The 15,078-nt window shown below is 36.5% G+C and overlaps 1 protein-coding gene across 1 annotated transcript in view; it reads left to right on the top strand.

Moving 5' to 3' along the window:
- The first annotated feature begins 3,339 nt into the window (after positions 1-3,339).
- LOC107601882 (formin-like) overlaps positions 3,340-15,078 on the top strand; it is a 15,608-nt gene continuing 3,869 nt past the window's right edge. The window contains exons 1-13 of the mRNA XM_016294231.1: positions 3,340-4,025; positions 4,210-4,315; positions 5,654-5,715; positions 6,009-6,617; positions 6,867-7,000; positions 8,553-8,694; positions 9,408-9,495; positions 10,068-10,129; positions 10,799-10,887; positions 11,091-11,220; positions 11,419-11,565; positions 11,730-11,789; positions 12,624-12,744. Coding sequence (XP_016149717.1) covers positions 3,447-4,025; positions 4,210-4,315; positions 5,654-5,715; positions 6,009-6,617; positions 6,867-7,000; positions 8,553-8,694; positions 9,408-9,495; positions 10,068-10,129; positions 10,799-10,887; positions 11,091-11,220; positions 11,419-11,565; positions 11,730-11,789; positions 12,624-12,744 — 2,329 coding nt within the window. The 5' untranslated portion in view covers positions 3,340-3,446. The remainder of the gene's footprint in view (positions 4,026-4,209; positions 4,316-5,653; positions 5,716-6,008; positions 6,618-6,866; positions 7,001-8,552; positions 8,695-9,407; positions 9,496-10,067; positions 10,130-10,798; positions 10,888-11,090; positions 11,221-11,418; positions 11,566-11,729; positions 11,790-12,623; positions 12,745-15,078) is intronic.

The raw sequence follows: 15,078 nt of genomic DNA, 5'->3' as shown, positions 1-15,078 counted from the left end.
ATTTTTACTATATATAGAAATTGTCTTGAAAGGAAAGCAAAATGTGAGGCAAGATAAACTAAATGAAGACAATACTGTCACTTTACCTCAAACTTGCAGTTCACTTCACTGTCCTCTCTGTGGCAGTCTGTGCATTTCTTTTAGTTATGAAATAAGGAAGAAGGTGGATTTTCAAATATCACTTTTTAAATGTTCACAAGTACATTTTAAAATGATGTGCTGTGATTTGTATGTGAACTAGCAGTTGTAACTGACAATAACCTTTGGCTCATTCATCTGGCTATAATGCATAATTATTACATTTTGTGCTGTAAAGTCCAAATCTATAGCCACCTGTCTGGTGGGTTATTTTGAGGATATTTAGATATTTTTTTGTTTTTCCACCGAGGAGAGTGAGAACAGAGTGCATCCAGAGGAGAAGTGGCCATGTGAGCACATTGGTAATGTGTCCTTGTGCAACTGTGTGTCCAAAAACAAACAAAATGAAGAAGATCCACATGACCATGACCGCACTGTGAGTGTTTGAAAATACTTATTTAGACTTGCAGTTAACTTTTGCAGTTAACTAACTATTGGATATTAGTTTATTTATTAGTGTGTATTATTAATGCCACAAAACAGTAGATGTTTTTTACCCATGATTATTGCAAGCCCTGAATTTTAAGAAAATCCACTCTCTTAGCTCTTCCTAATTTTTATATGTTTGCTTGATTGCTTGATACACTGTAAGAAAAAAATCCTTTAAAAAGCAGATAATGTCCTGGCAGAAAATTACCAGTACATTTTGTGATCAGATAAATTAAGTGTTTAAGTATAATATGAGAGTTTTTAGAACTTTTAAAAATAATAATTATGTATAATATACATAATTTATTTTTTAAGAGTTGTCAAATTAAAGCAATTTTTTCATGCTTGATGCAGTTTTCAGAAAAAAAAATCCAAGTATATTTTTAAGTGTCCCCAGCATAATTCAGATGTTTTGTTATCTAAAGGTTTTATTTGAGGTGAATGAAAAATGTGTATTTATTAATATTAGGTTTATTATTTAAAACAATAGTGAAGAATGTCTATTTACATTATCCTTACCTTGTGGATTATTCTGAGATAATACAATCAAAACCATAGGTTACAAAACAAGGATGTAGGTGGGGTTAACAGGTTAATCGTACTGATTAATGTGATGTTATCCAATGTGAAGTGGACAGAAGGAGATATCCAGCCTTACAGAAGCAGGATAGTCTGTCCTGACTGGACATTTACTCTCACTAGAGTTTTGTGTGCTCTTCTGGGTGTGGTACTGAGGTGACAAGTCATCTTCCTCGTGGATGACTGAGTGTGTGACCAGAAATCCTGTCATGTGATAGAAAATAGGTGGGTGGAACACTTACTGCCTATATGCGTATTTCATGTTTTGGTGTATGCACTCTTGTTGTGAATTGCGGATTAAAAGCAAGTAGACATTACAAAATCCAAAATGGAAAAGAATGAAGAGGCTAAAAAGAATGTAAAGGCGGGATAAAAGGACCAAACTGCATGCTGGCGCTATTTGCATTGTCGTTGCGGAAGGTTTTTTTTTTTTTCCATTTCTTGAGCTCTCCTGTAATGAGAGAAGGAGAGCAGCATCTCTGCTTTTTAATGCACATTTTCCTGGCAACCATTTTTCTGGAAACTTCATCTAAGGACAGCATATTGCAAAAAAAGGCACTCCAGACTTAAACTCAAATGATTTGAATAAAACAGTAAAAATTTATATATGAAACTTATTCATATTCATAATTTGTCAGCACAAGCACTGGGAATTCTGAGTTGGCTAGACTTGGGAAGGCTAATGGAAAGAACCTGGACGTTTTGTAAAGGCAAACTTGCACACTTCAGTTTTAACTCTGGATTTTTGAATTTTGACTTTGATTGCTGTTTTATTTAATTGTAGAATATGGTTGCTTTGAATACAGACAGACTAAATGAAATCTTAAAGAGGCTGTAGACTGTCCCGGAAGGAAATGGAGAGTAAGCCTATCAATTCATTTTTGGACAAATTAACAAACTTTTTTGCTCACCATGAAAAGCATGAACTCCAAACACTGACTGAGGAAAGTCAAGATGTGACTTCTTTTCATTATTTGACTGAGAAAGGAGATGTTAATGATAAAAAAAATAGTGTTCAAAGGCAGGATGGTTTCGATGATCAAGTGGATGCTTTTGATATAATTGTTAAGACTTCACAAACAAATGCTGAGGAAGACAGAACAAAGGACCATGTCAACAGATCAGAGCATCAGAATGTTAATGAAATTGATTTTTCTTCAGAAAAGGAGGAAGTGGATTTGCACTTGAATGTTGACCACCAAAGAGATAAGTACAATAAAACATCAGCAGCACGCCAGACTGACCAGGATGTAACAGATGGTCAAGCTGACACACCGTCTAAATCACTTAGCGAGGTCTCAGCCTGTGACAGTGCTAAAAGACTGGACAAACAACTTGATAACCCAGCACTCTATACAGTGGATATTACTGTTTTCAGAGAAGAATCTTCAGACAATGAGCAACAGTTTGTTTCAAAAAGCAATGATAAGGATATGAGCAAAAACAGACTCAAGCAGGGCATATCTAGAAATGAGACCATTGTTATGGAATCCGGTATCAGCAATGAGAAGCTGTTTGGTGTTGTGCTGCAGAATGAAAAAGAAGAAGAGCACATTGAGGAAACCAGCAGCAGCAGCAAAGAAACAATGAAGATTGTCAGAGAGAACACTGAGGAAGAACCATTGAAAAACAGAGTCTGTCAGGATGTCCTCACAGACATTCAAAGTACAAATATTCCATCTGACAGAAATAATCTGGCTGATTTTTTAATAACAGAGTCTTTGAATTCACCCACAAATAACAATAATTACTTTTCAGTGCAAATTCAGCAGGAAGTATCTGCTGCTGAGAGCAAAATAGAGCCTGATGGAAATCTTCAAAACTCTGCAGATGTTCCAAAGGTAACCAAAGCTGGTGTAAATGAGCACACTCTGACTAACCACAACCAGGCATCCACAAACATGGACTTTCAGACCACTTTAACATATTGTGAAGTTGAAGATCTTTCTGCAGAATCATCTGTTGATACTAAAAAGATCCAAACGAGAGATGAGACTGCAGTTGGTCAAGCTACATGCAATGGAAGCAGCACAGAATCAGACATCAGTTTTGTGGATGTCCATCCACCTACCACAAGCCAGAAGAACCAAATGAAACATTCTGAGACTGGAGGAGAGATTTCAGAAGGTTCTGACCTCTGTGACACTGAAGAACACAGTTCATCTGAAATAAATAAAAATAATAATTTGGAACCTGAACTGTTATCTTCAGACATCCAGCTGGAGGAACAGGTGGTAAAAGTGCGTACAGAAGGAGAAATTAATAAAGAGAACGAAGAAGAAATAATACAAGAAGAGACCATGTTAGATACAGATTCATCTTCCACTGAGAAGACCACAACAGGCCAGACCCCTAAATCTGTAAAAGAAAACCCGCTCCAACTGTCGTCCCTCTTCACCGGACAGCTCAGCCCCAAGAAAGAAGCCCTTGAGGAAAAAGACACTCCAGAGCAACCCCAAAGCCCTGCCAAAAGAGGACTTTTTACCGATCAGTCTAACAAGAAAGAAGTCAAGGGAGACTTCCTAGAACAGCTTACCCAATTCCTCAGCAAGGGGGAAGGAAAGAGAAAGCAAGAGAGCATGACAAGCCCCCCACTGTCTCCAATCAGTCAGGATCCTGCAGAAAAGCCAGAGACAACTATAGAGGAGCCAGCCAATACCCAGTCTGAGGAAACAAACAAATCTACAAATGCGGAGATGGCCCTAGGTGCATTGAAGTCTTTCTTCACAGTTAAATCTGCCAAGAAAGACACTTCAAATCGCATGGACCTGGACACTGTAAAGAGGAAGATCAACAGGGACAAAGACGTCCTCAAAGCCTTCTTTGATAGGAGGAGCTCAAGCAAGTCTCCAGACAACAAAGAAACTACTGATTCCAAAGTATGAAGTGAACAGATGATTGCATTTATCGGTAGCATCTCAGTATTAATACATGTCAAAAGTCTTATTTTATGTGCACCTACAAAATGTAATCATTTTATTTTTATTTTAGTTATTTTATTTTAATAGGTCCTTTAACTTCAACGGTACAATGCACATTAACTGTGGCTGTTTTTTGTCATAGGCTGAGGTGAGTGAGGAGCACACCCCAAAGCGACTTCAGACTGTTTGGCCTCCACCAAAACCCAAATACGAAGAGGAAAAGATTGGTCTAAAATACACTGAAGCTGGTAAGTTCTTATTGAATAATCAGAAACAACAGCAGTAAGTGTAAATGTTTGCTCTGATTCCATATTTGCAATACTGTCCAAACAAATTCTGATACACCTCCACCCAAAATGTGTTCCTAAAAGGCAGTTCTACAGATGAAATAACTCCATGTCACATTATTTGTTACTTGTAAGACTATGTTTTCTCTGCAAAGCATTTACTAATCTTGCGCCATTGAAAATTACATAAATGTGTGCATTCAATACTATATAGTTTTATAATCACCCCTTACTGACAGTTCCATTGCCTGCACTACAGTGTCTTATATATTTAAAGGGTGTGGAGTCCACAGCCACACCTAAGCACACACAGTCAGAGTGGTGTTGTCATATGTCTTGGTATGATTATACTTGAGGAAATAAGTTATCTTGACAGTTTTTCCCATGGTTCTCTAGACAAGGCAGTGATCATCCCTATATAACAATCCCACCACTGCCATCTATTGGAAATTTTACATCTGCAATATTTGATGGATATCCAATTCTTCGTCCCATATACAATAGAGTAAGATCGTTTTTCGGCAAGGATGCATTAAATTGATCAAAATTGGCGAATAATACAATAATATTACATTTACCGAGGACTTTACCAATTAATTCTTTAAAAATCCTACAATGTCATTTTCTGGATTTTTTTTTTCTCATTTTGTCTCTCATAGTTGAGGTATACCTATGATGAAAATTACAGGCCTCTCTCATCTTTTTAAGTGGGAGAACTTGCACAATTGGTGGCTGACTAAATACTTTTTTGCCCCACTGTATACTTCAAATAAATGCTGTTATTTTGAACTTTCTATTCATCAAAGAATAGTGAAAAATGATGCATCACTTGTTGTATTCCTCAACTGTAAGTCTGTACATTTAAAAATCTATCACTGTTTCCATAAAAATATTAAGCAGCACAACTGTTTGCAATATTTATAATAAGAAGAAATGCTTCTTGAGCACCAAAATCAGCATAGAATGATTTCTGAAGGATCGTGTGACACTGAAGACTGCTGAAAATTCAGCTTTGCCATCTCAGAAATAAATTACATTTTAAAATATATTAAAATATAAAAAACATATATAGTGTAGTAGTATTTCACGGCATTACTGTTTTTGATCAAATGTAGCCTTGGTGAACATAAGAGATGTCTTTCAAATTAAAAAACTTTTGAACGGTATAGTGTATACGTACATATTATTCCATATCTTTATATATATTATGGCATAGAGATCTGTTTTATAGGGTTTATGGCACTATTTAATGGTTTTTGTGATACATTTAGTCACAATGTCTTTGTTTTATGTTCTCAGAGCATCAGGCAGCTCTTCTGCAGCTAAAAAGAGAATGTAATGAAGAGGTGGAGAAGTTACAGGTGAGCGAAAACAAAAGTGTATGGGAACATTTTACTAATAGCATCAAGAATTTGAAATCTCTGCCAGGAAAAGCGTGTTTCTACAATTTGTTACATTTCACAAAAATATTGTTTTTAGGTTTAACATAAATTGCAAATATATTGCGCCCTCTGCTAGCATATAACTGTGTATGCATACATTTACATTATATTTAGCAGACACTTATATTATACATTTTCTATCAGTTCATGAATTCTCTGGGGGGGAAAAATGTTTATATACTATATGTTGTGGCTTGGACTTTTTAACGCAGGCCGACTTCAAACTTGATTTCTTCCGGTTACAAAAGAAGAACGAAGAGGATCTGTCCAGATTAGGATCAACCATTGCCAGCTTACAAAGAGAGAGAGACGAAGAGAGAGGCAGAGATCACAGAGATGTTGCTGTGTCCACTGTCGACAACATCAAACCACGGGCCTTCCGCTCTGTGTGTATTCAGACAGAAAGAGAGACTAAGGAAGATGCCAAGGAAGCCCAGAGCAGGAGTTTTGACCCCCTGCCTAAAAATGCTGACCTCAACGCAACAAAAATCTTTACTGGCAAACAAAAGACAGTTCCTCCTCCAGCTCCTCCACCTGTATCGCTTCAGTTACAGATGGATAGCAACAATACTCCACCCCCTCCTCCTCCTCCTCCTCCTCCTCCTCTTCCAACAGGCCCTTGTAATCCTAATGTACCTCCACTTCCTGCTCAGCCACTAGATAGGCCAGGAAGTGTGCCTCCTCCACCACCTCCACCAATGACAGGATGTGGTCTGCCACCACCCGTCCTCCACTCTGTCTCCCCTCCCCCTCCTCCTGGAGTTGGTATCTTCCCCAGTAAAGCAGCAGACAATCCTCCTCGCAAGCCGTCAATGGAGCCAGTCTGTCCAATGAAACCACTGTACTGGACACGAATACAGATTCAAGATCACAGGTATTTCTTATCACCTTGACTCATATTTTAATAGACCCCTGTCAATATCATAGCAGTTTGTTTTCTTTAATTGTGCTTTTTTTATTGTTTAATATATTTTAGTTTATTTATCAAGAGCTTATCAAACCTTTATAAAACCTTATCAAAAGGATGAAATTCTTGAAACTTTTATTAGTTAATTTTATGTCTTATTCAGAAAAGTACCCCTCCTCCTGGAGTTGGTATCTTCCCCAGTAAAGCAGCAGACAATCCTCCTCGCAAGCCGTCAATGGAGCCAGTCTGTCCAATGAAACCACTGTACTGGACACGAATACAGATTCAAGATCACAGGTATTTCTTATCACCTTGACTCATATTTTAATAGACCCCTGTCAATATCATAGCAGTTTGTTTTCTTTAATTGTGCTTTTTTTATTGTTTAATATATTTTAGTTTATTTATCAAGAGCTTATCAAACCTTTATAAAAACCTTATCAAAAGGATGAAATTCTTGAAACTTTTATTAGTTAATTTTATGTCTTATTCAGAAAAGTCAATAATATTTTAACAAATCTACTTCACTGCAGAGGCATGGTGCGATCAACATGCAGAAGCATAAAAAAATTGTATGTTCAAGAAGGCCCCCGTGACTGTCTGTCAAAATAAATAAATCTCTGAAAATATCAGATACATATTTAAAGTAGATTTTTAAAAGCATTTTCCTTTTCTTTATCATTGTCACACTTATATGTCATTGACCCAAACACAAATATGTAAATTGTATTATTATAATATTATCAAATGAGACACTTCTGGTCTTTCATCACTTTCAGCCACTGACACAATCTGTATTCATTTAGTGTTATTAATACAGTATTATAGTGTTTTTTTTATATATTTTGTATTAGAATTTTTAGAAATGTTGGTATTTGCTTTTGTCATTTATACGTTTTTAAAAATATCTCTATATAGCTTCAATTTTCTTTTATTTCAGTTTTAGTTTTAGTAATTTTTTACTTCAATGTAAACTTATTTTATTTCAGTTAGTTGCCAAGAAGACATTTTCATTTTTTTAAAGTTTCGTAAGTTTAAGTTTTTTATCTAATATATATATTTTATTTTATTTCAGCTTTATTTCAATTAGCAAAACTTAATTTTAAAAGTTTTAGTTAACAATAACAACTCTTGACACAATGCACTTTTAAATAGCAAATAACTGCTCTAAACTAAATATAAAACCTTAAAAAAAACATCATCCCACTCTACCTGTATTCCATATAAACATTTCCATTGTTCTTAACATTCCTCAAACACACAATGTCCACAAGTGACGCTGACATTTTCAACTCTCCCTCGTCAGACCTCATGGGAAGTTTAAGACAGACCGCTGCAGACATTTGTCTGCATGAGGGGTCAGCCACAGGCCGAGCGGCAGTCTTTCCAGGACCTCTAGTGGCAGTGTGAATTTCTGTAGCATTCGGCTCCCCGGCCACCTCTGTGCTGTTGCAATGTTGTTTGACTCCTCATGAAAGCTTTCTGCTCTCTCCGTGAGCAGTTTGTCAGGCCAAAGGCGAACCCAGTCAAGCTTAGCTGTGCGCCTCATCCTGGCTCCTTAATTATTTTTATGGGAGAGAAAATTTAGCAAATCAGATTACTCACTTTGAGCCCCTGTTGATCTTCCTTTTTCTGCTTTTAGGCATGGTTACCCAGCAACAGTAAATAACTCATGTAACTTTGGTTTTTACAGATGTCAGTTTTTGGAGATGCTTTGGTCATGGCCTGTTCTGTGATTTTGAAGTATGAAGATTCAGTCACGATAAGCTTTAAACTGAGCAGAAACTGTTGCAAATGCCAAATACTTGAAAAACATAAAATCTCTTGTCATCTGTTTGTCTTTTCTAAGGAACAATATGCTATGGAGTTCCCTGGAAGAGCCAGAGATAATAAACACCAATGAGTTTGCGGAACTGTTTGCTAAAGCCACATCGCCCACCAAAAGAAAGCCCCTATCCGAAGCCTATGAGAAGAAAACCAAAGCCAGGAAGGTACCGCTCTTGCCTGAAGATGAAAAAAAGGATTATTACATAGATATTTATATCGCAAATGTGAGGTTGTGGTTTGATTTAACGCATTAAAAAGAAATTCACATGCACTTTAAGTCGCTTTGGATAAAAGTGTCTGCAAAAATGCACAAATGTAATGTATTGCTCAATAGGTTTAGAAATTACAGATTTGAGAAGTGTCCACTAGGTGGAGAAGTTTCCAACACTTCCGAATTATATATTACTTGAACACTAGCACAACTGATTAATTCATTCAGTTACCTCTGATAATTACAATTCATTGTTTCTATAAACAAAAACGTAATTTATCAGGTGCTGTCACTTGATGGAATCTGCAAATTTTTATATAAATGCTTATGTGTAATTTCAGGATCCCAGAAATGCCTTTGAAATTGACATAATTATATAGGAAATGGGAATCATTTGAAATAAATGAACCTGTTTATGAAATGTGATCATGCCATTGTTACCTTTGGCCGGCGGTTTTTATAATGGAAGTTTGGAATTTCCCAAAGGTTCTTTTGTTATTCATTCATTCCACTTTTGCATAATACAAGCATGAGTCTTTGCGACCTAGTGTTCGAATGGTAGAGTAAGCAGAATGCACTTAACTTCTGATCTAAAGTGAAATGTGAAGTGAAATGCTATTCTTAGGGTTTGTCTTGTGAATGTGGATTTTTTAAAAACTTTTTTAGGTCATTAAATTACTGGATGGCAAGCGCTCTCAGGCCGTGGGCATCCTAATCTCAAGTCTCCATCTGGAGATGAAGGACATCCAGCAAGGTAAATCACACTGAACAGCCTCATATATGCTGAGAAATACTCGACCACCAGTTCAGCAGAGTGTCATTTTATTCTATCCAGACTCATTTTTTCTCCACTAATAATAAACAGACATGTTAAAATGATACATATTTGTGTGGCCTGGATGGCGAAAGGCAAGCTAAGACATGATGTTGAAATAATTCTGTATATAGAGACATATCTCGTGATTGGCTCCAGCTCTTATTAAGGATAAATTGGCTGTATGTTCATTAAATAAACTTTTCTTGTGGTTTACCACTAGAAATATTCTTTGGGTTCTCCACATTATGGTGTGTACATTAGTCCTACTTACTAAACGTATACTTTTCACATTGACAATCTTGAAATCATCCCAGCTTGGCTTAACGGAGTCAAGACAGGCAGATGTTTTTGATGACTTTAGTAAATTGAGCAGTGAATTCCTACAGGGAAAAAAGCTCTCAAATACATATTTAGCGACTTTTAAATTTGCATATCACATCCATGACATGCACATGTCTAAGAACTAATCAGTCTTCTTTTCTAGAGGCTAATACTTGTTCCTTACACAGCTGTTTTGACTCTGGACAATTCTGTGGTTGACTTGGATGCTATTGAAGCCCTGTATGAAAATGTAAGTACCCTGCCACACTGGAAATGTACTTATGTACAGGCCCATGCTGAATCCCAGCCTCCAAAACAGTACTTTTGTACAGAATTTGAACATCCATCTTTCGCAAAGTTCTGCTTATCCTGCACCCCTTTCTCTATCTTTCTTTTAAAAATAGCATAAATGGAGGATATGATGAGGTTCTTACAAGTGAATGAGGCCATTGTTTGAAGGATTTAAAAGCAGAAACGTGGAGATTATAATTTTATATAAAGCACAATTATTATAAACTAATTATTCTTGTGTATCCATTTTTACAGTCTTTTTAGGGTTTATGGTGCATGTTGTCATGGTGACAAAGTTGTAAAATTGTATAGAATCTTGCACTGAAAAGGTTAGAAAGCAACTAAATGGAGCTTGTAATTAACCAAACATATTCTTTGAAATATGTTTGATGACATATTTACTGTATTTAACCATTTTACTGTATTTAAATCCATTCCACTCACTTTTCTCAACAAAATCACTCCAGAAAATGTACATAAAGTCTGCAGATTCTGTATCACCCTGCTTTTCGCTGTAGTTCCAGTTCCAACGTAACTAAATAATTGATAGTTCCTGTGTGGTTTCATAAGTTTATGTGGGTATCATTGGTCAGTTGTCATATGAATGCGTCTGTTCTGTTTCTCCCAGAGAGCTCAGCCTGAGGAGTTAGAGAAGATTAAGAAACACTATGAAACCTCAGATGAGGAGCAGGTCAAACTACTGGACAAGCCTGAACAGTGAGATATTCCAGAAACACACCAGATAACTCACTTTTTCATGCAACTTGCGACTAGTGATACATTGGTTGCCACTTACAAGGGCACTTTTTGCAATGTATACTTCTCTAAGGTTCCTTCATTTGAGGGCAGACGAAGACAGAGTAGTGTTTTCAACACTACGCACTTTAGGTTGACAGATGTTCATTGCTTTTCCTTGACAGGTTCCTGTATGAACTCTCCCAGATCCCTGAGTTCTCCAGTCGAGTTCACTGTTTAATTTTTCAGTCGAAGTTCACTGACGCTGTTGCCTCCATACAGCGCAAGACTGAGATTATTCTCCACGTCTGCAAGGTACAAACGCACTTTTCAAAGGAGTCAGACCTCAGATATTATCAAACATTTGATAAAGTACCAATGCTGGCATTCAGTCAAAAAGCAGCCCTTCAGGCAGCTGCCGTTTATTCAAGTGAGGTCTAAGTGCATGCTTTGTCTCCAACATCTCCATTATGGCAAGCGATAAATCCACAAATACATGTTGATGTGTTTTAGTATCTGTTGGAGAAAGACAGTATGAGGGAGGTGATGGGACTGGTGCTTGCTCTGGGAAACTACATGAATGGAGGCAGCAGAGCTCGAGGACAGGCCGACGGCTTCGGGCTTGAGATACTTCCCAAACTTAAAGACGTCAAGAGCAGGGTAACATTTTTCTCCATTTCATGAGCCCATGTTTGACACTGTGAAGGCCCTAGCTGCACACAAACACACTGAGGTTTGATAGAGCCTCAATTAGTTTTTTCTGTTTGCTATTGGTTTGTACAGGATGATGCACGTTTTTGTCATAATTCTCTATAAATCTACAGGAAAACCACATGAGTTTGTTGGACTACATTGTTTCCTACTATCTGCATCACCTTGATAAGGTAAAGCATGAACATGTAATTCTTCACATGCAATGTTTTATTTTGCACATAATGTGCTGGGCACATTATTTTCAGGGTAATTGACATGACTCATTTTTCTATGAATTAATTTATTATTTGTTTTCTGTTAATTTATTCAGTGATACATGAAAAAATCTTTCAGTTTCATTAAATTTGTTCTTAAAAATGTTATTAAAAGTTTTTGAAACTTACATGAATAAAAAGAGTAAAGTACTGTTCAAAAGTTTGGGATTAATGTGATTTTTTACTTTTTATACAATCAATGTCACATTAAATTGATCAATTTATAATGTTACAAAAGATTTCTATTTCAAATAAATGCTGTTCTTTTGAACTTTCTATTTTTCAAAGAATCCTGGAAAAAAATAAGTATCATTCCACAATATTCCACAATAATATTAAGCATCACAACTTTTCAACATTGATAATAATAATAAATGCTTCTTGATCTCAATCAAATCAGCATATTAAAATGATTTCTGAAGGATCGTGTGACACTGAAGACTGGAGTAATGGCTTCTGAAAATTCAGCTTTACCATCACAGGAACAAATTACATTTTAAAATATATGAAAATAAAAACAATTATTTGAAGTTAAAATAATATTTCACAATATTACTGTTTCTACAGTATTTTTGATCAAATAAATCCAGCCTTGGTGAGCATAAGAGACTTATTTTAAAACATTACAATTATCTTACCAACCCCAAACTTTTAAATGCTGTACATTTCTAAAAACTTGATACATGTGTTTTAATCTAGATTTTTAAGTCTTCTCTTTATTATGTCACTGACCCTTAAATCTCTTTTCAGAATGCTGGGACTGAAAAGAGCATCTTTCCTTTGCCCGAACCTCAAGATGTTTTCCTTTCCTCTCAAGTGAAGTTTGATGACCTCTCAAAGGACCTGGGGAAGCTGAACAGAGACCTGACAGGTAATAATGACCAAAAACACTCTCAAGGGCTTCAGAAACGATTTTAGCATGCCACTGATTTACTATAGCTTCAAAAGAAGCAAGATTACATGGGTTTGGGTGGATGAATGACTACAATCCTGCAACATGGCTCCAGCTCAATCCTGAGGACTTTACAGCATCTGTTAGCAACAACTCATTATTAAATGACATTAGATCAGGTGGAATATACGGACATGTTTGCGTATGTACATCATGTGCAGGCACAGATGCAGAGACGAAGTGGAGTCTGTGTGATTTTGCCCTGGCGCCTTTTAGATATGACTTTAATCCTGCCCATCAGATGCTTCTGGCATTGTGTGATTCTTTAACTCCGTCAGAGGGGCCAAAGACTACAGTGCTTTGGCGCTTCTGTAATCTGAGAGAGGAGCAGCTTATCGCCGGTGGGATGGGCTTTATCTGTACAGAGATGCACTGCCATTCTTGTGCTACACTGTATCAGTCCGAGTTCAGTGTGGCCCTGCAGATGTGTGTCAGAGATTCTTTTCTTTACCTCTCAACAAGCCTTTCTTATCGGGCGACGGAGAGACTGCCAAATCTGGCCCATCGCGCTCTCCCTTTTTTTCCCTGCTGTTTGAACTCCCCTCATGACTGCGAGAGAATCATGTCTTTGTTTTTTTGTTTTTTGTGCTGTGTTTGTTCGATTTTTGGTGTCTTGGGTGCATTACTTACAGCCCCACTGAGGTTTTGGCTGCTCAAGGTGACCGCATTTGTCTGTGATGTTATTCTGTGGAGCAAGAAAGTGCTGCACTAATCAAATTAGTCACTGTGTGCCTGCACAAAAAGGGAATGTCCCTGTGATTTTATTTTCCAGAGACAATTATGACAACATTGTCAAGCACATCTAATGCTCTCAGTCTCCACAGCTGATTCATCTGGTTTGCGTTTGAGACATTTTTTGATTTCTTTGTGATTGTGGTTTGTCTCGCCACAGTGCACTGTTGAGAAAACCTGAATGTAGCTATGAGCCGCCATGGAGGAAACTATATAAGGACCTAATCAAGCTAGATTGTAATTAATTGATATTTCTTGTAGAAATGCTGTGGGAAAGATACACGACTTCTTCGTCATTGCCAGCTGTGTTCACAGTTTACACAAATGCTTAATGAAAACAGTAGTGTGTGTAGCCTTATCTGGAGTGAGATGCAGATGGAGCGTGTCCAACAGACCTGGGTTCCCATCAGGGTGTATTATGACTGGGGCAGGAGACTGGCTCCTCTGATCCTCAGATTGAATGGTGAACAAACTGAGATCTTACCCAGAGAAAAAGACATTTGATAACTTCTGATTCTGTCACAGGTGGAGCTTCAGCTCTATTGTGTGTTTTTGTTCACTGGTTAGAGGCGGTATGTCAGGAACAAGTGCAAACAAAAAGGGTTTAAAGGGATAGTTTATAACTATTCTCATTTGTTTATAACACAAGGAAAATAAAGCAATTACTCTAATTCATAGACAGTACAATATCAAACATACCTACACTCTTAAAAATAAAGGTGCTTCACGATGCCATAGAAGAACCTTTTTGTCTAAATGGTTCCATAAAGAACCTTTAACATCTGAAGAACCTTTCTGTTTGACAAAAGGTTCTTTGTGGCAAAAGAAGGTTCTTCAGATTATAAAAAGGTAAGAAAGAGATGGTTCTTTAAAGAACCTTTGACTGAATGATTCTTTGTGGAACCAAAAATGGTTGTTCTATGGCATCGCTTGAAGAACCTTTTGAAGCACCTTTATTTTTAAGAGTGTACAGTAGAATGCTGTCGCTCAACTTGTTTTTAGACTTTGGAAATTCCCTCATGTTGCACATTTTCACATTAACTGCTCATAATCAAAATCAATTTACTGTAATCATTGTTTTTACAGATGTAATCGGCATAATTCACTGCGGTGATGTCGTAATTAAGGCACTAACAGAATTTGCTTTATCAGCCGAAAGCTATTCATTCCATCTGCAAGTAATCAGTGATGTGCTAATGGCTTTGACGACAGTAGCTGTGATTTTATATGGCTTGATAAAACCATCTTAAGCTGAAGTTGCTGAAGCTGGTTGATTCCTGGTAAAAAAAAAAAAGCACTCCAAATTGTGGCAAGAGTGACAAACATGACCACATACATTATATTTAAAATATGTTTTTATTAAAATTTGTATTGGTTTCACCAATAATATATTTATTTGATCAAAAATACAGTAAAAATATATTATTATTAATAATAATAATAATATATTAATTTTGAAATATTATTATTATTATTTAAAGTAAATGTTTTCTATTTTAATATATTAAAATATATATATAT

This window comes from Sinocyclocheilus grahami, unplaced genomic scaffold (assembly GCF_001515645.1).
Source record: "Sinocyclocheilus grahami isolate Dianchi unplaced genomic scaffold, SAMN03320097.WGS_v1.1 scaffold15.1, whole genome shotgun sequence".
Classification (NCBI taxonomy): Eukaryota; Metazoa; Chordata; class Actinopteri; order Cypriniformes; family Cyprinidae; genus Sinocyclocheilus; species Sinocyclocheilus grahami.
Note: the sequence above shows the minus strand (reverse complement) of the source record. Positions and strands in the feature narration are given on the sequence as shown.